This window comes from Amblyomma americanum, chromosome 8 (assembly GCF_052857255.1).
Source record: "Amblyomma americanum isolate KBUSLIRL-KWMA chromosome 8, ASM5285725v1, whole genome shotgun sequence".
NCBI classification, from domain to species: Eukaryota; Metazoa; Arthropoda; class Arachnida; order Ixodida; family Ixodidae; genus Amblyomma; species Amblyomma americanum.
In genome coordinates, this window is record NC_135504.1 from 9751898 (window position 1) to 9775109 (window position 23212).

At 45.4% G+C, this 23212-nt stretch overlaps 1 protein-coding gene across 2 annotated transcripts; it reads left to right on the forward strand.

Moving 5' to 3' along the window:
- Nucleotides 1–299: 299 nt before the first annotated feature.
- On the forward strand, nt 300–19960 carry oxt (Xylosyltransferase oxt). Of its 2 annotated transcripts, XM_077633804.1 has the most exons (11): nt 316–1085; nt 2269–2593; nt 4322–4618; nt 8106–8287; nt 9098–9297; nt 10033–10113; nt 11602–11824; nt 13832–14008; nt 15254–15583; nt 16368–16640; nt 19085–19960. In XM_077633804.1, the coding sequence occupies exons 1-11, from the start codon at nt 891–893 to the stop codon at nt 19595–19597; spliced, it is 2796 nt and encodes a 931-aa protein (XP_077489930.1). In that variant the 5' UTR covers nt 316–890; the 3' UTR covers nt 19598–19960. The 2 variants fall into 2 exon arrangements, with proteins under 2 accessions (XP_077489931.1, XP_077489930.1); XM_077633805.1 differs by lacking the exon at nt 4322–4618 and having other exon boundaries at nt 300–1085.
- The last annotated feature ends 3252 nt before the right edge of the window (nt 19961–23212 follow it).

Below are 23212 nucleotides of genomic sequence, written 5' to 3' on the forward strand. Positions count from 1 at the left end.
TCAACGTCGATAAGAAAAGCTGGCTTTCTTGCATTCCATTGCTGTATTGTGGAAAAGGTAACCCACAGCAACCATTTTGTTTTCTATTTGGTGCTATGAATTGGCGTATCTTATTTTCACCGTTCCGTTACGGGGCCCGTTCGTAAGCAAAACGTTTTGTGCATAAAATTTCGTTGACTGCGCACTTTCAGAAATGTTCTACACTAGTGATGGCCAAGACACGTTTCTCACCAACTCTGGCGTAAGTGAAAGGGCATGCAGCGCCGCATACATGGCCTCCGAGGTCGCCCGCCCAGAGTGAATGTAACGAAGCTCTGAGGACACAGCAAAAGCCGCTTGTCGACGGCAAGCTCAACCATCTACGCACGAAAAAAAAAAATGTCAAAGCAAAAGCAAAGGTTACTTTGAGGGCTTCGCAGAAGAGCGGAGTGGTTCGCTCGATTCCCTTTAAATCGACGGCCCGTCGCGGCTATTGTGGTGGCAACCGGTCGCGGCGAAGATTTGTTTGGCACAGCCCGGCGTTTGATCCAGCTGCCCACCTTCCATGTCGCCAATCTCTATCCGCAGTTGCCGCGGCTGCAGTCTTGTTCAGCGGTGATGGAAACCTTCATTTGCGTCCTACTGCTTGTTACGCATTGTCGAGACGGTGTTCCCTAACGGTGCGAAGTCTTCACGCTCACTCTCGAATAACCTGCTCGCCGGACGGTGCTCGCGGATATTTCGCGGAAGTCATTCGACGACCCGTCGTGATCGGGACGCCCTGCTTCGGCCGAGACAAAGCCCGTGCGGGATAATTAGTGGAGCGCGCGCGGTGGGTGGGTGACTCACCGTGCAAACTGTTGTGTTTGCGCCAGCGGACAGGCCGGAGCGTGCGGCCCGAATGCCCGCGAATGGCAGTGTCGCGGGTGGTCACCAGTCAACGCTGGTGCCGCAGACATGTGCCGTACTTCGCCATCGGAGTGGCCATCCTGTTCGTTCAGGTAGTGCTCGGTTACCTCTTCTACCTGGCACCGTCGTCGGATTCGAGCAACGACGGACACTTTCCGGTCGTACGAACAGGAGGAGCGAGATCGTCCGACTCTCAGGTGTGCGCTGTGACTGCCGTGAATGCGAGATCTCGAGCTGCGGATGCACGCGCTACACAGCCTCTGGTGCTCGAGAGCTTCGCGCGTGACGGATTTTTCTTTTTGATAATTGTGTACCGCATATCACTGTGCGAGCGCCTTGCTTCGTCAGCGTGGTTAGGTCGTAACTCAAGGGTATTGTGACGCATGTCGTGCAGCATCGCCGCGAGCAGGCACAAAGCGATAAGCGGTGAAGTGCGAGCAAGGTCTGTTGTGTTGTTTCGGCTTTCGGGCAACGTGCCAGCTTTTGCGATGCCGCTCATGTGCCTGCGCGTGTTTGACGCTGTGGTGTGGCGTTGACGCATACGTGCCGAAGCTGAAAAAAAAAAAAACGCTATAAGTAGGAAGCTTGCAGGTGAAGGCATGCATATGCCTCAGTCACTACCTGTCATATTGAGGCAAACCTTATGCCCTCCTGACATGATTTTTCAACTGAATATACAATGAAATGCACTGGACATGGACAGCAACTGTTCATTCTTTTCTTGGGCCTGCAAATAATTATTGCATTGTGCTCTTTTTCTGAGAACACTCAAATTGATGTGGAGGGCAGCGATTTCTGTACTTTGTTTTCTAGCCGATCAAAAAAAGACGTCTTGCTTCAGGCGATTTTTGTATCCTGTGTAAGTTTCTTGCACTGATGTTGCAACAGGCGCCATGTGGGGGACCTGAAATACTCTGAAAATCTGTGCACCTATCTAATCCGCTTGTCACCATCTGCATGGTTGAACCTGGTGGAGGCTACGCACGGTTCTTCATCATGGTACCCATGATGCCGCGTGCAAGCCATCCAATCGCATGCATTTACTGCATCATGAGTCACTGGCGGATCACATCTCAAATGCAAGCTGTGCAGTCACGAATACCATGTTGCACAATAAGGCATTGGGACAGCACAGTATGAGTAAGTCTCAAAGAGCCTGCAAAAAGTGCACGTGCTGGGTCACAATTGCCATCTGTTGGCAGCTCAGAGAAGCTGGTCACACCAAACACAAGAAAATTTGAGGGTGGCCCACCGATGTGATATGATACTAAGGATTAGGACACCAAAAATTGCTGCCGCGGTGAATGCTTTAATACAACCTGCTTGTTCTCTGAAGTCTCTTACTCAAATCACTAACACATCCTTCACTTCCTTGTCCAGGCCAGCAATGGTCGAGAACAGAGTGCTCAGTCAGATGACGAATACAACAACGAGGATGAAGACGGCGCTCAGCAACGCGCCGTTGACCCCCGTCGAAGCGGTGGCAGCCCTGTGGTCTCAAGCGATGTCAATGGCTCTGAAGCCATTGACTGGAGTCACCTGGGATTTCAACCGGAGTGCGACATAGTCGAGAAGGATGCCCTTTCCGCAATCCGACGTGCCACGACGACACAGTGCAAGCAGGAGTTGGCGAATGTCACCTGCCTCGTGCGACGTGGTTTGCTCTATCCCAGCGAACTGCCACGGTCTTGTGAAAGTCTGTCAGGTAAGGATGGGGCTCTGAGCATTAAACACCCAGTTTTTGTTTTTTGTAGACTTAGATTGCTTGGCAGCAAAAGACATATTTAATGGGAAGAAATTTGAAGTTCTACGTGAAACATTGCTTCTTGCCACTTGATTCGAACTTGTGCCGAGTACTTTAGGAACTGTTATTGCTGGCTGGAAGTGGGTGGTGATGTGATCCAGGCTCAGAGATTCTAAAGAAAAATTGGCAGTGGCTTAACTTGGCTAACCCTGGAATTCAGCGAAAAGCAAGCACAATTGCTAATTGTCTGAGGCTCTTCCATGGCAGCTCCGCTGCACGTTCGCGACAGCCGTTCTATATATACCCACACGACCGCGTGGCTATCACACGGTATCACATGGTCTTACGACACCCCCTTCGGATGTCATCACGTGGCTTCACATCACCCCATCGGATGTTCTTAAAGTCAAAGGTCACCCAATGTCAAAGGTCAGCTAAAAGTCAGGGTTCAAGGGTTGACACCATAACTGTACCACATATGGTTGTACACGGCTAACGTGGTTGGGCTGAAGGTTGTTCGAGGTCATTCTCCGGCCTACGCGATGACTGCTTCACCTAGCGTAGTAAAGCTTTTCGCTTAAAAAAAAAAAATGCAGTATATGTCAACATGGTTTGCTTGTGAAAGTGACTTGTGCCAGTGATACCTGCATTTCATTTTTTTGAATTTTATAGTCTATAAAAAGTTCTGTTCTAAGTTAAACTAACCTCTTTGTCATTCAAATATGGTAATCAGTTGATTAAGTTAACTTCAGTTTGTTATAATTCATGATGGCTTTCATCAAACTTGAATCATGTCCAGAGGACTGGGGTTCCTATCTTTAAAAAAACTGGTGTTTTCATGTTCAGCGCAAAGGTGATGGTTTTTGCTCACTTTCTCTAGTACCAGTTTGTTCATGATGGAGGTCACGGAGGTCAACCGAGAACTTGGGTCTTCGTGTTTAATGAAGATAGTCTAAGCTGAATAGATTAGCAGTCATGATTTCTTGTCCTTGTAGTAATTTGTTTCACAAGCTCCATGGTTTTGTGTTTGAGCCGACACTATAGTTTGTCCATGAAGCATGTACACTTGGTCTCGCACTTTCTATTGAAGAAATGCTCTGAATCAGAAGTATTTGGTAGTTTGTTTGTTTATTTTGTTTATTTATGCATAGAAGCTTACAGAAGTACAGAAATAGAGGTACTTAAGTATATAATTTCAAAATCAAAGAGGCTTATGGTGTCTTAGCAAGCTTACAAGTGCCTCATAGGCACGAGCTCTCGGTTAGCTTGAGTAGGCGCATATCTGTACTTTGCTTTCTGTGTAATAAACAAACAGTATTAATTTAATTATAATGAAATTAACAATTAATTTATTTATTGATAATTAGTTAAAAGTCCTTTACTGTTAAAGGGCGAGAGACCAGACCACTTTGAGGGAAGAAAGGGCATTGGCAGATTGACCTTGGTTGCCTTAATCATAGGATGATGTCTTGATCCAAATTGGAGTCAGTCTGTGACGGGTCTGTTGTGTCCATTTGAATATTATTAAGACACCCACTGTGGCTATACTTCTCTCATACTTTGCACAGCAGCTTGAGGCTAGTTAGCATTGTCAAATAAATACATTCCTCATGCAAAGTCGTCCGTAGACCTCGGAAATCAAGTTTGCCAGGTGACCGCGCAGTTCACGAAGGCACGTTCCTCGGTCAGGCCGGGTCATTGGCGCGCACCTCGGCTGCTTCCGCGACGACCGGCGGTCACGCATCCTTGAGAGGCTGGCCTCGCGGACCAACAGCAACTGTCGGCGCCATTGCGTCGGCCTCTGCCTGCGGCTTGGTTTCGCCTGGGCGGGGCTTCAGTACGGGACCGAGTGCTTCTGTGGCAGGGAGCAGCCCGCAGCGAACCTCACTCTCCCGTCACGGTACTGCGACATGGTCTGCCCGGCCAACGAAAGCGAGCTGTGCGGCGGCTACCTCACCATGGACATCTTCTCGACGGGGTTACCCAGTGAGCGCCGGAAACGACAAAAAGATGCATGCGCGGAGCTGCCACCCTTCTCTGCCTCTGAAACTCTTCTTCATGCGGGGCTCGCTCTCGTCTCCTCCCCTGTGGCGCCCTCTGAGAAGTGTCCTCTTCCCGTGCCTTGCTTGATGAGGTAGATAGCACTCGCTGCCTTCTAATCTGCCTGCTTTTGGTACTAACTTCCCTACAAGCTTCTTCCTTCTTTACTCTGCAGCTCTTCCATCTCTCCACTCATGCTGTGGGTTTTGTTGCTTGGGCCTTCCTCATTGTCGATGCCTGCTGCTTTTCAGAGCTTGCGTGTTTCCTGTGAAGTGCTTCAAGCCTCTGTGTAGTGGGATGCTTCTGCTGGGACTGATCTGCCGTAGACTTCGTCGACAGGAACTTGTTGGCAGCACCTTATCTGGCTAAACACTGCTTGAGTTCAACGTCTTTCCTGTTGACTTTCTCTCCCAAAACTCTGTTCACTGTAGCCTTCAAGTGGTGGTTCTTTGGTCACTGGAAATCATCGACTTTCGCTTCTTTTTGCTCATGCATTTGTCTGCTGGTGTTAGTCACATAGCAAGGTGACATTTGTGTTAGGTTGCCTACATACTTTGTGTATGGCTGATGTTGTTTGGGAGAGTATATCATTTGCCATGCTTCCTGCTTTCTGAAACTGTTCTTTGGCTAGACTGTCACCCATCCCAGAACTCTGCTCGGGAAATTTCTTTGCGTGGTGTGGTTATCTGCCAAAGATCTTGTGTCTTTTATGTGGCCTTTATTGCCATGAGAGCCTCTTAGCTCGCAAAACATTTTTCATCTCAAGTCTTTGACAAGTACTGTTTCATGTGACATCATTTTGCAACTGCCATCTGGAGACCAAGAAACACTTCTCTTAAATTAAAGTTAGTCAACGTCTTGTCGCACGACACCTGCTGGGTATGCCCATTCATTTTTCATCTATCATACACAGGGAGAAACATATTTCTTGAAGGTTCTCTTTTAAAACTTTCAAGCATACAGTGTAAAGGCAATATTTTCTTGCAAAAGGATTAAATTTTAGTTTCGTGAAAACTTATTGGGAACCAACTTAAAGGGCCCCAGAAAGGGGCTGTCAATAAAGTTGCGATATGTCTGGGATGCTAGAGGACGCCGCTTCACAAATGTCCTCCAGCAAGAATTTTTTTAATGCGTTTTGTGGAAGCTGAGTTATATGCAGACAAACTTTGAACTTCCACGTCTTCGCGCCTTTCCCTCTCCTCTTGCACGCCAAAATGGCGGTGCTCCTTCGCTGACCTCACCCACTCGGCCCCTTCCCTACCTCCGCCAGCTTTGGCGCGCACGGACTGGCCGGGGCCGCGGTAGCGCGTGACGTCTGAAAGAATTTGGCGCTGTGAACCAATGATAACCCCCGGCTGCTGACGTCACTTTCAAGACGTGACGTCGTATGGCAGGTTTCGCGCGAAATCCCAGCACCGCGTGTCGCCGCGAGCTGCAAAAGCGGGCATATTTTAAAATGTATTGTAAATTTCCCGTTCGCTTTCGAGGTCTCGTACGCGGCATGGACGCTCGGTGGCCTGTACTCTACAGAGTGCAAGCATTTTAAAGCCAAGCTCAAACACTCCTTTCTGTGGTCCTTTAAATCCAACTGGCTCCAATCAATTGCACTTACGTTTTCAAGAGTAGCAATTAGTCTTTTCTGATTTGGTAGGTAAAGCTGCTGCTTATAACAGTAGCTGTACGCACAGCTGCTGTTACAGTAGTTGTATCTTCATGCTGAGATTTTTGTTGTACACTTTTTATATATTTAACTCATAGGTTTAATTATCCACCACACTGAAATATTTGTTGCAACTGAAATTGCAGGACCATAGATGATGATGATGAAAATGTTTATTTAAAGCCACAATGACTTAGATTAAGCGTAGGCTGGAAATGGTGCCATGTATGCAGAGGATAGGGTTAATTGGTGGAATGAAGGAGAGGCTCTTGTCTGGCATTGGGTGTAGTTAGGCTGATTATGATGATATTTTCTCGTGAAATTTTTAAAAAAACTTCTTTAGAGTACTGTACATATTCAATGGAACAGACAATGGTAATGTGCAGGGTAACAATTTTAATGATTATAACCAGCTAAGCTTTCCTCTCTGGGCCATTGTGAACATCTTTCCCTCAAATCTGTCCTGCCTGGGCCTGCCAGCCTCCTAACATTGACGCTGCTTCAAATCTGAGTGTTCGAATGCTCACTGTTTCCTGTTCATTTACCTAACAGCCAGGCCCATATGTCCTTGTGTCAAACCTGTGTATTTGTAGACAGTCTTTCATTGGGCTTGTGTTGAACCGGCCTTACTAGAAAAAGGATGATGTGGCTTTCTGTGTATACCGTATACGTATACTATATACCGTATTTACTTGCATAATAGGCCCGCTCCAAAAGGCTGATTTTTTTTCATTCATTCATTACATACATTCATTTTTCACATTCATTACGTGGGGTAATATGCTAGCAAGAATTTATATTTTGACATTCCAAATAGCAGGTGCATTCATTATGCAAGTAAATGTGGTGTTGCATTGTTTGCCTATTGTAGAGAAAATGGCGCAAAGACCACTAGTTTTTTTCTCACTGTTGCCAGACACTCTCATTCCAATAAGGCCATGATGTAGGCAACCTGCACTGTCCGTGCTGTGCTGCAGTTGTCCCACTGTGCGCCTGAAAACTGCTGCCATGAGCCACTTAGACTGCAACAGATGCATGACACCTCGTTCTAAGTGATTAGAAGCGCTTGAATGGCTGATAACATTCCCTGCCTCGATGCTCTCGGTGTGGCTGAATTAAATGACACACGCCACACGTGGCTTTGACAAAGTGCAGGAGTTTATGCATACAAGTGAATGTAAATGGCCTGTAAAAGCTCTACAGGTGCACCGAAAAATGCTTGTTCCTCTCGCTGGGCTGTGCATTACAATGCTGCGAGCAACAAGACAAACTTCAGTGCAGATTGCCTGTAGCATAACTCCAATGCTTTCTTTTTCTCATATTCTCATTTTGTCATGTTTCTAAATTTAGGGAAGATCCAAATGCTTTCCTGTTTCAAATATGTGTAAATTTAACGAAATTAGGCATGCGATGATATAACATATCTAATGCCGAACTGAGGCTAAACTGAGTTTCAACACTAATTTCTTGTAGTAACCCCATGATTTTCACATTACATTAAATTTGGAAATATCAGAACCATGTTGTCAGTCAATCAATGAAATGAATAAATTCTGTCACTCACTCAGATTTTATTATGTTTTCGCATAGGGAGTGCAGCAAAAAAGGGTGGCTGAAGAAAAAGCCGTTGTTTGTTTTACCAAATCATTAATTTGTCTCAATGAAAGCAGCCTTGTTGGATGTCAGTTTGCTCAAGACAGATTTTTTTAGAGTGTCTCGACACGCCCTGCCAGTCTTGAGAAAACACGCTGTTTGGACCAACTCTCCTTGCAGCCGCTGGTGAAATCACAAAACGCGAAATCCTGTGGCCCCTGGCGCCACCTAATGCCAGGGCGCTGGAACCGGCTCGCATCGCTTTTCTGCTCTCCGTGAATGGCCGGGCAGTACGGCAAGTGCTTCGTCTACTGCAGTTTCTGTACCACGAGCGACATGTCTTCTACATCCACGTTGATGCCGTGAGTTCTTCGACTTTTAGCTTGACAACCCAAAGAGGGAAGAAGCCTTATTTTAGGTTTATTAGGTTTATTATCCTCGTAAAAAAAAAGAAATGCATGCATGCACGCACGTATGCACACGAAAAGGTTTTCAAGGTTTTTTGTTATTTTCTTTATTTGTGGGATGAAGTTTGTACTGTGGTATCAACAGAAATGTATTTCTTAACACTCTTATATTTTTTATTTCTGGGTTGCGGATAGTGTTTCGGGCTGAGTGTCCCCCTTGACAGACATTTCGGAAGTGTTAAATGGTCAACATCCATCTCGGTGACTAAATGCAATGAAGGCCTGTTTGTTCTTGCTTGGGTCAGTGTTGTAGAACATGAAGCAGGTTCTTTTTAGCAGCAGGCATCGGAGACTTGTCACATGAGCAAAAAACTGTGTTTTGTTTGGTGTACAAATTAAGAAACACGGCACGAAAGGTCGTACGCACAAAGTGACGGAAAGGTGGTTGAAACAAAGAAAGACTGCATTTACAGGAAAGGTGGAGATGTCCACCTTGCCTAATGTGCTTGACAAGGGACAGATATTAGGAAGAGTTGTTTCAGTATATTTAGCTAGCATATCAGGGGGGATGTGACCAGTTGACTGATTGATTTAACTGTCATTGTTACATTTCAACAAACTTGTAGCTGTACCTTTGAACTTTCCCTTATCACATACCTCCTTCCACATCCCTCCATTACACATGCAATTCACATTGAAACTTGTCGCACATTACCATCAACTCTTTTTTTTCTCTCTTTTTCTGTCCACCGTTTGCGAACGCAGAGGCAAGAACACATGTATCGGTCCCTGCTGCCGTTGGAGTCCAAGTACGCCAACGTGCGGCTGGCGCGCAACCGCCTCGCCACCATCTGGGGTGGCTCGAGCCTGCTCGAGATGCTCCTGCGCGGCATGGCCTATCTGCTGCGGGAGCACGCCAAGTGGGACTACTTCGTCAACCTGAGTGAGACCGACTACCCAGTCAAGTGAGCATCCACTCGACTTCCTAAGGAGCACAGTGTATTTGTCTGCACACTATAGAAACTATAGAAAGGCAAACAATAGGCGTAACTTTCGGAGACAGGAAAAGAGCAAAGCGGGTTGGGAACAAGTGTGAGGTGATGACATCCTGTTGGAAATCAGAAAGAGAAAACGAGCATGGCCAGGGCATACAATGCTTAGCTAAGAGAACCGATAGTCAGAATGGATTTTTAGAGAAGGCAAGCGTAACAGGGGGTGGCAGAAAATCAGGTGGGTGGATGAGGTTAACAAGATTACGGGTGGCCGCGGATGGCACAGAACAGGGCTACTAATTGGAGGAATATGGCAGAGGCCTTTGCCCTGCAGGGGACATAGCTAGGCTGGTGACAATGATAATGACTATGAGTGTCCAGCTCTATGTGTCACATGAGGTTTGCATGAGTACTGCTAATCTTACTCGTCCAACCATGTGCTGTTCTTGTTAGCCTATCGGGGACAGGTCAGGCTTATCAAATGGTTTGGTTCTCTTAACAAACGAAGGAGAAGTAATTTCATATGGATGCACGGAAGCATTGATAATCCGCTATTTCACCTCCGTAGTTTACTTGACAGTCTGTTTCAATGCATAAGTCCTCTGTGTATTGTGAGACAGAGAAAGAAACCTGTCCTTCAAAGTAGCTTTGCACTGTAAATATTCCAAATTCTGGGTAGTGAAGCATACCTTGTTCTGACTGATCCAGGTCTCGTGAGGAGCTGGAAAAATTCCTGGCAGCCAACATGGGATCCAATTTTGTCAAGTCTCATGGCCAGGATACTCAGAGGTGAGCGTAGGCTGCCACATATGCAGTGATGGCTGTTTGTAAACACACATAAACTGACATCTCTTAAAAGTGAAAATGTTTGTGTTTCATGGAAACTCATACCGTTTAAATCTTATTGCAGCACTAAAATGAAATGGCAGGGACCCAAGCAGTTTAAAGTGCCATCGAGGACACACTTAAAATGATCTGTATTGATTGATTGTGTTCTAATAGTAATAAAGACATTATTTTTACAGAAAACGAAGCTTTTATCAGCTAGGGAAGTTCAGCAAATGAAATTATGTTATTGCCACCACACTCCACTTTCACAAGTTAATTTTGCTGTGATGCCAACACCTTTTTTTTCTTTGGCCTCAAATCTCTGAGGCAAGACCAAACCAGCATCTGTACGTCCAACAGTAATCACGGTGTCCTTTTCATCATTAACACCTCAAGTTCAAATACAGTGATGAGAAAACAAAATCGTTTTGTATTAGAATTTTTTTTTTTCAGCACCGAATGCATCTCTTTCTGGCGAACAAACATTGGCAGAGCGACTGACTGGTTTAGTATTGGTGTAACAGCATTTACACTGAAAATTTAAGCAGTACTTAACTTACTTTGAGAAAATCCATTTACTGTCTTGAAATTTTTCCATATTTTTATGACTTTACATTGGTAAGCGTTTAGTGTGGGGGTTTGTAGCAAGCGTTAGTGGTGGCATTTGTGGTATTGCTCATTGTAGATAAATGCCTCCGCCATGCGTCGCTTCGAACCCCAAGAGTTAGCGACGTAGCTGACGTGTTGCGCTGTAATGGCAGCAGCTGTCATGTTTGTTCATGCGTCTGGTGCCTTTTGTTTCATTTATGCCAGCTGCATCTCTACTTGTTGCTCTGCCATTTTTCACCACCTCCATTTTTGACAGAACAGATTTCAGCAGGTAAAAGTGAAATTCGATAATGGCCGTGAGTCGTCAAGCAGACCCTAGAGACGTTTTGAAACCCTTCGGTTGGAGTGCAGTAGGGACACCGAGGGTTGATTGAAGTTGGCCTGCGTTGATCAATCAGTTACCGCGTTCTAATGACAAAGATGCTATCTTCAGTGGAAGTGGAGCTGTTATGAACCTAGAAACGATGAAAAAAAAACTAAATACAGGTGTCGCCACAAACTACCATTTCCGCAAGGAAACTGCGGTGTGTCGAGGTTACACCAGAGGCTAGGCTGAGGCTTGGCTACACCACCATTCACTGTAAAATGGTGATCTCAGAGACCATTTCTGATGTCATGAGTTTGAATCATGGGGTGGAAAAATGATGAAAATTTGTTTTAGTCTAATTTTCTCAGTGATAAATGCGTGTTTTGCTGCCGGACAATTGTCAACATACCCAGAAAGAGCCAGAGTCGGTCTTTACTGAGAATAGTAATTGAACGAAGTTGTTCTCAGCGATCATTTGATGGTGCAAAGGCAGCTGTGCCATGCAGTGACCGATTCTGCCTCTGCCGCCGTAGGTTCATCGGGAAGCAGGCACTGGAGCGCACGTTCCATGAGTGTGGTGGGCGCATGTGGCGGCTGGGGCCGCGCACGCTGCCCTGGGGTCTGCGCCTGGATGGTGGCAGCGACTGGGTGGCTCTACACCGAGAGTTCTGCACCTATGTCGCGCTGCCTGAGCGCGAGGACACCCTGTTGCGGGGCCTGAAGGCGCTCTTCCGACACACCCTACTGCCGGCTGAGGTGAGGGGGAGGATGCACACTTACTGAGTGCAGAAAAACACTGACCCATTCAGGCGCTGATTATTTTCTGGTGGAAAGAAAATGTAAAAATTTTCAGGTTTTCATAAGCAGCATGCCAAGATTGCGCAGAAAAAGCTCTTACCCTCCCAGATTATATTAACCGTGCTATTTCCCTCAGCACTGGTTTCAGGGTGTTCATTATACATATGGTACATCTCTTGACTCACTCAAGTCACACGAAGCATTCATGGAAACAAATCGGCACATTTTAAGCTATGAGTCTTTACAAAGCAAGCAAACGAAAATACGCAGTCAGCAGAGCTTTACCAAAAAGAGAAGATGGAAAGGCCTATTTTGAAAGTGATTTTCTTTATTTCACGAGCCTGGTTTGGAATGGCTGCACATTTGATTTGTAGTATTTCAGCGCATTTTTATTGTGTCCACATTTGTAGTCCGTTCACCTTTTGTACGAGGATTTGAGAGTATTCAAGTTGCATGTATGTATTTAGGTATAGTATGCAAAAACATTGGCATCTCTTATTAATAAATTTCAATGCGTGTGCTTTAGAGCAGTACAATATTAATATCTGTTTGGGATGCGCCCATGTCCTGGATTCTTTGTGTCATGGAGGAGGTCAGGGCACTCCTAAGCGGTCACCGCAGAGATTAGCATAGTGATCTTTCTGGCAGGCTACTCCAGATGAGGGTGCGTATGAAGTGAAACACATGCACACACAAAGACACATGGGATTTTCCCATGGTGCATACAAGGTCCATGTCCCTTAGAAATTTTAATAAGGGTTTCGTTGCGATTCCAAATACCCCTGTCACATGGTCATTTCGAAGGCCCTTGAACTGATAGTCTATTGAATCAAAGGCCAGTTGAGTGCTGCTACACAAGCAGCTCCGATGGCCATCAAGTCAATAGCTTATCGAGTCAGTGGAGCAACGCGGAACTCTGTCGACATCTTGAGGGCCTTCGAGTGGTTTCTGCATACACTCTCATATGTGCAGCACTCGCAGCAACATGCTGGGGAATAAAATCAGAGCAGTGCAATTACAGAAAAATGATTGAGCTTCAAAATGTGCAATTAATTTTCTAGAAAACACAGGCCACACTACGAAGCACTGCAGCAAGCATGGCACCATTGTTGACAGCAATACCAAAACAACCAACAGCAGCTTCCTCAAAAGTTGAATGAAGCACAGTTTGTCCATTCCCGGAGGCCTTCACTGCAGCACCTCTTTCTTCCTTTCTTCTTTCACTCCCTCCTCCTTCCCTTCCTTTACAGTGTGGTTGGTTCGGGTGTCCACCGAGATATGTGAGACAGTTACTGCGTCATTTCCTTTCCTCGAAACCAAACCAAACCAAACCAACCACGGTTTGTCCAGCAATGAAATCAATTTGTAGAGTGATGAATATTACCGTAACAAACAAACATTTCTTTTTTATCTTATGAGGATAAAAACTTGTTGGCTGATTGCTTGCATGTTTGCAAAATTATTGGAGGCGATGGTGATGCCACACCACCTTGGTGTGGGGTGATGGAATCTCTTGACGGGTGATTGAGTTTGCTGTGCAGCAACGGCACAACCTCTTCGAGTTCGACATCGATTGACAATCTCTAAGGCTCTTGACTCGGTAACCTTTGAAAGTGCCCATGTGACAGAGGTATAAGCTGCGTCACACTAGGGTTCAAGCATGTTCATCAGCCATCATTGATGGTAGACCTGGCGTAGACCTACCTAGGTCAGTTTTCAGTGGGGTGTTTTAAAATAACTGCAGCCTCAGATTAACTCAAGATTTTCTCATACATCACGTTTTGAGTACAGTGGTTTGCTCAAGCGTCTAATTTTGATAACGAAGTAGTGTATGTTAAACCAGGGTGAATTTGGTCGTGGCAAGTGCGGCCCCGCCTACCCAGATTACACGGTGTGTGGAAGTCACAGGTGCGGCAGAGTCATGTTACAAATTGGTGCTTTTGTCTGTTTCCTGATGCGGCACAGTCCTTCTTCCACACGGCGCTGCAGAACAGCGTCTTCTGCCACACGGTGGCCGACCAGAATCTGCGGCTGGTCAACTGGAAGCGGCGCCAGGGCTGCCAGTGCCAGCACCGGCACGTCGTTGACTGGTGTGGCTGCTCGCCCAACGTCTTCCGCCCGGACGACTGGCCCAGGATTCAGGTTGGGGCATCTTAGGTCACCAGTATGGCAATTTCCAGGACACAGTGTTGACTGCACTGAAGGCATTTTTTAAATTTTTGCAGGGTTAGCTGTTAATGTGTGAAACATCAGATCGGCATCATTGGTGTAGTTATCTGCACAGCGATGGGAGGGCTGTTGCTCAAGCCCTTAATTTTGTGCGGTGAAAATTTTGTTATTCCACTATTATGTGTGAAACATAAGGCATATAAAAGAAATATGTAAGTTTATTTTTTAAAAATTCCTCGCATACTCCAAATGTATCTTCATTGAAATGAAAGGTAACTGTTGCAATGCAGTGTCAGGCAGCACTTGGTATAGTCTTTTCAAAGTCTGGTACTTGTTTTAAGCAATGCCCCCACAGCAACTGAATGACCTCTCGGACGATGCCCCGTTGCACAGCCTGGCGCCTGTTGTGGTGCCAACAGGACGCAGCCCTACAAATGTTCAGCACCTGCCTGTCGCTCAATTTTCATCCTTGGTGTCCTGGCGCACCAAAAAGAGAAAAGCCCCAGCCATTGCGCTTGATGTGCTAGCTTTCTCAAGTGAGTGGGGGAGCAAGCATGCCAAGGCATCAGCAGAACTTTGTTCGTTGCCAGATTCTGGCTTTAGGAGAATTTGGATTAATACATTAATCACGTTTTCATCATTATGTTGTCCCTACTGATGCCTGTAACAACAACATTGTAAAAAAGAAAAATGTGGCTGTGAAACACTGTTCTCCGAAAAATGCTCAATTCCATGATTTTTCATGAAATCACAGAATCACTGAACTGAGGGCCCTAGCTAGCATTGGTTGTTTCTTGCATTACTCAGCATAGCGTAAATGTTAGTTCCGCCTTTCTTTTTCCTCGATCTTTGCTTTTTGTATGTATGAAAATTTTTCTGTAATTGATTCAATGTTTCCTTTTAATAATATTTCCTAATGTCTATTTCAGTGTTTCTTTTTTTTTTTTTTGTAGGTGGCAACAAACCTTACAGCGATTCTATGCAAATTATTTGTACTTTCAAGCTCTTTTTATGTGATTAATGTCAGTTTTGATCATGCTAGGTGTAAGTGAGCTCGATGAAGATGCTTTCTTAACTGTTAAACCTCTATTGAAAGAAAGGTGTGCTGCTTTTTCTTTTACTCTTATTAAAAATTACCAGAAGTTGGAAGTGAGAGGAAGCTGACAGTTTGATCTGAGTTCTGGCTCTGATCCGCTCTGCGCGTCGTGTCTTAACCAGGCGACTCGCGACCGTCCCGTCTTCTTTGCCCGGAAGTTCGAGTCGGCAGTGAGTCGCAGAGTCCTGGACCAAGTGGACGTGTGGATTTCGGAATCGCCGAGACTCCATCACGCATCGATGGGCCCCGCTGTTCCACCAGCTGGCTACTGGCAGAGTGAATATGACCGCAGAAATGATGGTGCTACAGAGAAAGACGACAGCAAGCTGACTGTCTACGAGAGCCTGGCAAGACTTGCCAGTCGACACCTGAGCTCAATGTGTGCTGTCGTTCACAACCGCACCCTCTCTATCAGTGCCGTCCAGCTGTACTTCTTTGGAGACCAGTTTCAGGCAAGTTTTATCAGTAGTAGAGATGCGAAGCACTTTCTTTTGGGTTTAAGGCGCCACTGACGTCACGTGTTGTAACAGTTCAGTTCATTGCATCAAAATGGCCTGTGTAGTATATGAGGAAGAAACTTGGAGGCCAACAAGCTCGGAATACATTGAGGATAACACAGGGAGCTATGAAAAGGGAAATGGTTGGGGTATTGGTAAGAGATGGGACGAGAGCATAGTGGGTCAAGGAGCAGATGCGAGTTAATGATATTCTAGCTGAATTTCAGAAGAAGAAATGGATACGGGTAGGGCATGTGAAGAGCAGATGACTGACGGTCCCTCAGAGTAACGGTATGGGTTCCAAGATAAGGCAAGCGTTGCAGGAGGCAGCAGAGAGCCATGTGGCCACATGAAGTTGTGAAATTTGCAGCTTTAGCGTGTTCTTGGTCCTGCAGTGATTGTAGCCAGGCTGATGATGATAATTATGGTTATTTGGGTAGGCATTAATAAGTAATTAACAGCAAGAGCCCAGGCACTACTTGTACAAGACAAATAGGAGTGACATTATAAAGAACAAGAACTGCACAAAAAAGGACGGGACAAGAGAGAAGCGCGCGGGACCGAGCGCCTTCTCTCTTGTCTCGTCCTTTATTGCGCAGTTCTTGTTTTTTTGTAACGCCATACCAACTAGCCTTCACCACATTCTTCTAAATAGGAATGGTGTTATAGACTGCATTAAGTACACCAATGTAATTTACTCTTTACTGAGCTCAGTTTCATCTTTTACCAATGTCAACAGGGGTTGCTGGTTTCTTACAAAACCGCGGGCGACTCCTTCGAGGCACACCTTGCGCCGCTAGAACGATGGCAGCCTGGCAACCAAGGAACAGCTGCGGCTCCTGCTCTGGCTCGGCTCCGGCTCATCTCCGTGGGGACGGAGCACGACCCAAAGGAGCAGTTGCTGCGTGACTTTGCGCGGATTTTGGGACCGGATTCATCACCGGGTGTACTTCACTCGTGGGGTCCCGGCCAGGCTATCGCAGTTACCATCGTCTGGGTGGATCCGGCGAAAGTGAGTGATTTGTATTTCTTTAGCACAAAAGTTCTAAAACTGGGTTCCGTGGAACTTCCTTCTAGCACTTTTGGATTCTGCTATCACCTGAATTCTCTCATGCCTAAACTCCCACCTTTCCCTTTCCCACCTTATTTTGGGACTAATCGTACTGTAATTGCCTGCACGAGACTGTTTCACTTGTACGGCTAGTCATTAATAATTGAATTTGGGCATTTTTTGAGGGGCAGTGCATCTGCGTGTTCTTTTTTTGCATGCACATCAGGCAGGAAGGGTCAGAAACCAAGACATGTAGGGTTTATGTTCACCTTTTGAAAGCCATTGAGGTTCCCCCAAGACTAAACAGGATTGAGAACCCCTGAGCTAATGTGTGTGTTCTGTCTGGCGTGGTTAAAGGGACTGACAACTGACCAAAACATGACAGGAGGTCGTGATTGAAGTGTCTCATATAGTAAGAACTAAGCGCTGTAATACTGAAGAAATTAGGATTTGCAGTTTTAATTTTGCATTGAAAATCACATAAGACAAGCTGATGTGACATATCGCAGTGATACCTTGCCATAATTAGAGTATATCCCACCACACGATCACTTCTCGGCCAAATGTAAGTTGTTAAATACATAGTATATTGTCCATTCAAAAGTGGTCATCATAGTTGATTATAGTTTACGCTTTCTTCGGTGCACCCTTTGATAAAAAGCAATGCTCCCTTCACTTCGTTGATGAAGTACTTTGATCTTTTTTTTGCTGAGTGACACCATGGTGTTTTGCATTTTTTGGTAGAAACACTAATTGCAGTTCATAAAAGCAATTGTTGGCGAGGTGTGTGTCACTGTGCTGTTTTAGCTTTGGGTGTGGAAACTTAAATGAATGCTGTGCTATGCTAAAGCTGTCTAATTTCTGTCAGGTGGAACTAAATCGGTTTTCAGTTGATCACTTTTGCTGGCATGCAATCGCTATCATGCTTGCTGAATCATGGTTTCCAGTATTGGGGCACATAGAAACGGGTGCATCCACTCATCAAAACATTTGCGGTAAAGATCATCTATTGCATTTTTAACAAAACCATTGAAGAATTGACCACCTGGGACAGTTCAGTTTTCAATTAAGCTGAAAAAAAATTATGGAAGGCACTTTAGCCAACTTACGTGCTGTGAAAGCGAAAGCGTGAACTTTTTAATTCACCCACAAATCCACTGTAATTCATCCTTAATACACCCTAATCTAACGTAATTCACTCCTAATCTGCTAGAATCCACTCTTAATCAATTGCAATCCACCCTGATCCGGCTTAATTCAATACAATTCACCACATTCTGCTAGAATCCACCTCTAATCCATCACAATCCACCATAATCTAACTTAACCCATCCTACCGCAACTTAATACAATGTGACCACTCTTAATCAAACTTAATCATGTAACCTACACTTAATCTACCAAAACCCACCTATAACTACCAGAATACACCATAATCCACCTTACTGGGACCTAATCCAATGTGATCCACTGTAATCCAACTTAATCTACCCTACTGCAACTTAATTCAATGTAATCCAGCTGAGGCAACAGTGTGTATGTGTTCACCTTTTCTTGTGCTGTTGTCGTGCCATCATTCATTTCATCCTGTACCAACTCGCCACACAGGCTGCTATTCTAATTAAATGTAATCCACCGCAATTCACCACAGTCCGCTGTAGTTCAACTTAATCGTACATAATCCACCAGAATCCACCTGGAAACCACCACAGTCAACCGTAATCCAACTTAATCCCACGTAATCCACTTGGTCTATCCAGCGTGGACAACACCTTCTTTTTTGTACCATCTCCGCACTGGCTTAAATCTCCTTGAAAAAAGGTCGATTTTCAAGCGCGATAAGCGATAGCTTTGCTTTTGCACTGCCACACACCTCACTCATGATGGACACCTAAACCATGCTGTGAGGGAAGGGGAGAGAAGAGGCACCATAGTAGAGGGCGTGACCACGTAGCATCATTAAATGCATCCACACAGCACTGCATGCGGGCGTGCCTTTGCCTTTTGCTGCCATCGAGATATAGCTTTCATATTCAGGATTCGATCCCATGGCCACCGTGCTCAGCAGTCAAGGGTCATAGCCACTGGGTTAGCATTACCTCCCTACTTTTAACGAATAAAAATGTATCAACAGAGTCGTGGAAGGCCCAGCACAAGTATTGGATTTTACTTAGAATAAAAGCCTAATGGGGCTGTCCTAAGTGTCCCTTTAATACATCTTGTGTTGCATCGCAGTTATGAGTGCTAGGATGCAGGAACTATATGGGCAGCATGTTCTTTGTTCTTTATGAGCATTGTTTCATTGTTGAACACTTTCATAAACTCTCCTTATTTCTGGGTTACCTTGATCCGTCTTCTGTTCCTTTCCTCACTTGACTCTAATCATTCTGTATGTTCAAATCCAGGTGGTTGCCGGATCATACGAGGTCCAGGTGGAACCAGGTCCACAGACTCTATTCCACCGCCCCGAGTTCCGAAAGCCCCTGCGTCCAGGACCCTGGACCGTGCTTTTGTTCCACCACTGGTCGCTCGTCGCCCAGATGCGTTTCCTAGTCTCCCCACTTGCTTATCATGACGGCAAAAAGCTCGCCTTTCCTGAAACAGCCTCGCGCACAAATGGTGGCCCGCAAGGCCCATACATAGGTCACGACCTCTCGAGGGTCGAAGAGCACCTTGGATATTCGCGGGAGACGCGTGACACGCTCCGAGCACAGGCGAACGAGGACGCGCGGCTGGTTGGCAGAGACCTTGAGCGATGGGTTGATGCTCTGACAGCACAGTTCTGGACGTTTCGTACAGCATGCGTCATACGTTCCGAGTCAGTCCGCATGTCGTGTGAGGCTCTAATGCCGTGCGAGGAAAGCGGGTGGAGCTCGTTCTGGCCTGATCCGACTGTAGAGGTCGCAGCCGGAACATGAGGCTGTGCTGCCTAGGCTGCCTAATGCCTAGGCCTAGGAAACCTAAGCCTAGCGCTGCCTAAGCCTAGCACTACCTCATCAGCAAAGCCACTTAGTGGCCGGAACTTGAGGCTGTGCTGCTTAGGCCCAGGAAACCCAAGCCTAGTACTGCCTCATTAGCAGCACCACCTAGGTGGCGCTGCTACTGTTCATCTAACACGAGTGCTGGGTTGCATGGCTGCTGAAGTTACGTTGCATTCTCGCGGCTTGCAAGTCAGTAACAAGAGAAATGCCCGAGAGTAAAAAGAATAGGGGCAAGTGATTAGACTTTGAGTGGTTGGTGCACAGTTATGGCAATTCTCACCAGGAACACACGCGGTGGGGGACAAAAAGAATACACCAAACTCCAGTGATTTGCTCTTCTTGTCCCCTGTGTCTGGTGTTTTACACTGTTTGCCATGAGTGAGCATAGCTGAAAAAAAAAAAAAATGTTAACGGGACCAGCGTTGATAGTATGCATCCTTGGTGTCCTTATCCCCCCTCCTCTCCCTGCTGTGCGTTTCTTGTACATTGTCGACCTACCAGCCATTACAGACAGTCTCCGCAACTGATGTGCGCTGATGAGAATGAGGGTTTGGGATCTGAAAGATTCCGTCATCTTTTCTCTCGTACATTTCAAGTGCCTGTTGATGAAGAAAGAAGACAAACTTCGGTGGACTTCCGTTCCAGCTCTGCTGCATTAAATCTATTGACAGGGCCTTTGAAATTGATACTAACTGTGCGATGTTTGAAAGCAGACTCTTGTGGCGACTCATGTGTAACTACGTTTTGATGTGGCTTGGGAACTGTGAGTGAAGGAAGGGAGAAAAGGTGGCAAGTTGCCTTGTAGTGTGTGGCCAAGCACTTGTGAAATGTAACCTTAATACTTTTCCCAGTTCTTCTTTGTTTCTTGGTGCCTACATGACTTAACTCTTTTCTCTAAAAAGGAAACCTGAAAGCTGAAGTCACTGTGGCCAGACATTTACGGGAGCAGTGACCTCGCAGCAGAAAATTACGTGAACTTTTTTCGGATGTAGCTGCAGCGTAAGAACGACGTTGACAGGCAAGGACACATTACATAAGGGTGGACACATAAAGACACAAAAGGGACACATTATATAGACAAAGGTGGACAGAGCATCGATTGTTCTTATGTAGTGCATTCTCCCTAATGTGCTTAAGGGAACATTTCCCGGTTCTGCGGCGTTGGCGGCATTGGTGTAGAAAAACTAAGGAATGCAAGGAAAGGAGAGGAGTAAAGCCAAGTGGCGCCCTCTGTGTATAGCAGAGCAAAGTAGCGCTCGCACAGACTGCCACTTCTTGGACTTGTGACGTCCTTCGTGTGCAAAACGCAGGGGCAAAACTGAGAAAGCGAGAAAATACCACCTCCACGCCACAATGGCCGAGGCGCAATGAAAAAGATCTTGCAAACTGCTATCGTAGAATTTCTTATTATAGAGGCGTGGTAACTGTCAGCCAATTTTTTTTTTACGCCGCAGTTAGGTCTAAAAATTCAATCGAACTTGCCCAAAACCTTGTTTTTTATAGACCTTGCTCTGGGAAGCAACTATGCTAATTGTGTTCAATCCCCTTTACACTTGTGCATACAATTATTAATGCCGGCTTGTTCTTGCTGCACTAAATCCAACCAATCAATCCACACTTATTAGGAAAAGAAAAGGGAAACATTACGCAAACATTTTGATGTGCATCTTCATAGTAGAAGCATGCCACATTTTATATGCACATAACAATCAAACGTTGCATTTTCTTTGTGGTGGAGCACAAATTTCTTTTCCATGTGTGTAAAGTATCGTAGGATGGTTGAGGACATAACTAAATACTGAAGGAGCGACCAATGTGGAGGCGCGAATTGGCAGTATAAATACGACTTGTCATCTCGGTGATGAAATTGTCATTGCAGGTAGTCAAGTCCACTCCAGTGTGTTTTATTCACTTCATAAAAACAGAGAAAATTACAAAAAAGAACATTTTACAGTTGACTGCTAGGTCACACTGTGTGTCACTAGACTAAAACTGGATTGTGTTGCGTTTTGCTTCATCTACTCCATCCTAACATTGGTCGTGCAGAATAGCTAGCATGGCATGCTTTGCGTTTGTTCAGTAAGCTTCCATGAATTCATGACAGAGGTGCGTTTTCTGCGCTGCATGTCACATGGCAAGCGACTGCATTGAATTTTTAGTAAAAGGCCATCTGGCCTTAGAGGAGTCGGGAGGGCTCATGAGACAGCGAGCAACAAAGGCACGAATAGCAATCACTAAAGACTAAGTCGATAAATTTTTGTTGTCGTTCACCATAATTGTGTTCCTTGTTTTTCTGTTCTGCTGGTCATTCATTACAAGGCAGCTGTTTCGCCAGAGCTGCAAGCATTGCATAATCATCATCAACAACTGGATAATGTACAATGCAGGACAAAGGCCTCTGCTAATGCTATTTATTTGTTTGCATATTGAAAGCTTAATGCCGCATGCTCACTTTATGCACCTTTTTTTTCTTGTTTTGTTCCACACACTGACATATCAGCTTTGCTGGAGCCCATCATACTGTTTGATACTCGTATGAAGATACTGCTAATAGCTTAGATTAAGTAGTCCAGACAGCGAGGCTTGAACATGCCGTGCTCTCACTCCGCTTTGAAGTCGTAATGTTCGTTGCCTATTTCCTGACTCGCGCCTCAATTCGGCCTTGACGATAGCATTTTCAGCATGTGTTAACATTTTTAGAGATTGTATCAGCCAAACATTGTTATCACTTTCATTGTTCCTTGCGTTGGCAACAATGCAAAAGCTGCCGGTACGCTACTGTTGTTTCTTCTTTTTGTTCCATGCTGAAGCTGGTGACATTCCTGTGTCACTGCAATCCAGTTTTGATGCCCTGGGGATGTGTGAAATGAAACATGCATGCCTTAAGGAGTCACCTAACAGTAATAGTAGCAGGTAATGTGATTTGTGGCCAAGCAGAGGAGAGTGGTGCCTGACATGATTTACGCAAAAGCATAGTGGCGTGAAAAGACAGAGACAACATGCACAAGACAGGACTGGCACCAACTTCCAACTAAGTTTATTCGTGGAAAAACCACTTGATGACCACACAAGCGGGCAAAAAGATACAAGCAAAAATGATACAAAGATATGGCCCCTCTGCTTGATGTAATAAGACTCGATTATTTCGGGTTCTAATCTGTCTTTAGACCTTGCAATGAATTTTGTGTTTTCAAAATAGGGACAGCATTTGCAGCTTTTGCAGTGAGTGCTCTAAAACGTGATCTAAAACTAGAGCTCCCCTAAGTTAAACTAGAGCTCCTTTTATGTGAAGCTAGATCTCCCTTATTGTGAGACTGACTCTGTTTATGTATAACTAAAACTCTCATTAAGTAAGCCAAAACTCTTCTTATATAAAGCGAAAACTCTCCAATGACCTACTTGGTCAAGCAGGCTGTAGGCTGTGGTTATCCTCAGCTGGGCGACTTCACAGTAACTTCTTTCTCTGAAAATAAAAGCAGGGGGGAGGAGTCGACCTTAATTTACTGCGAGAAAAAAAATATTTGGCACTTCTGATTATCATAAAGTAGGATC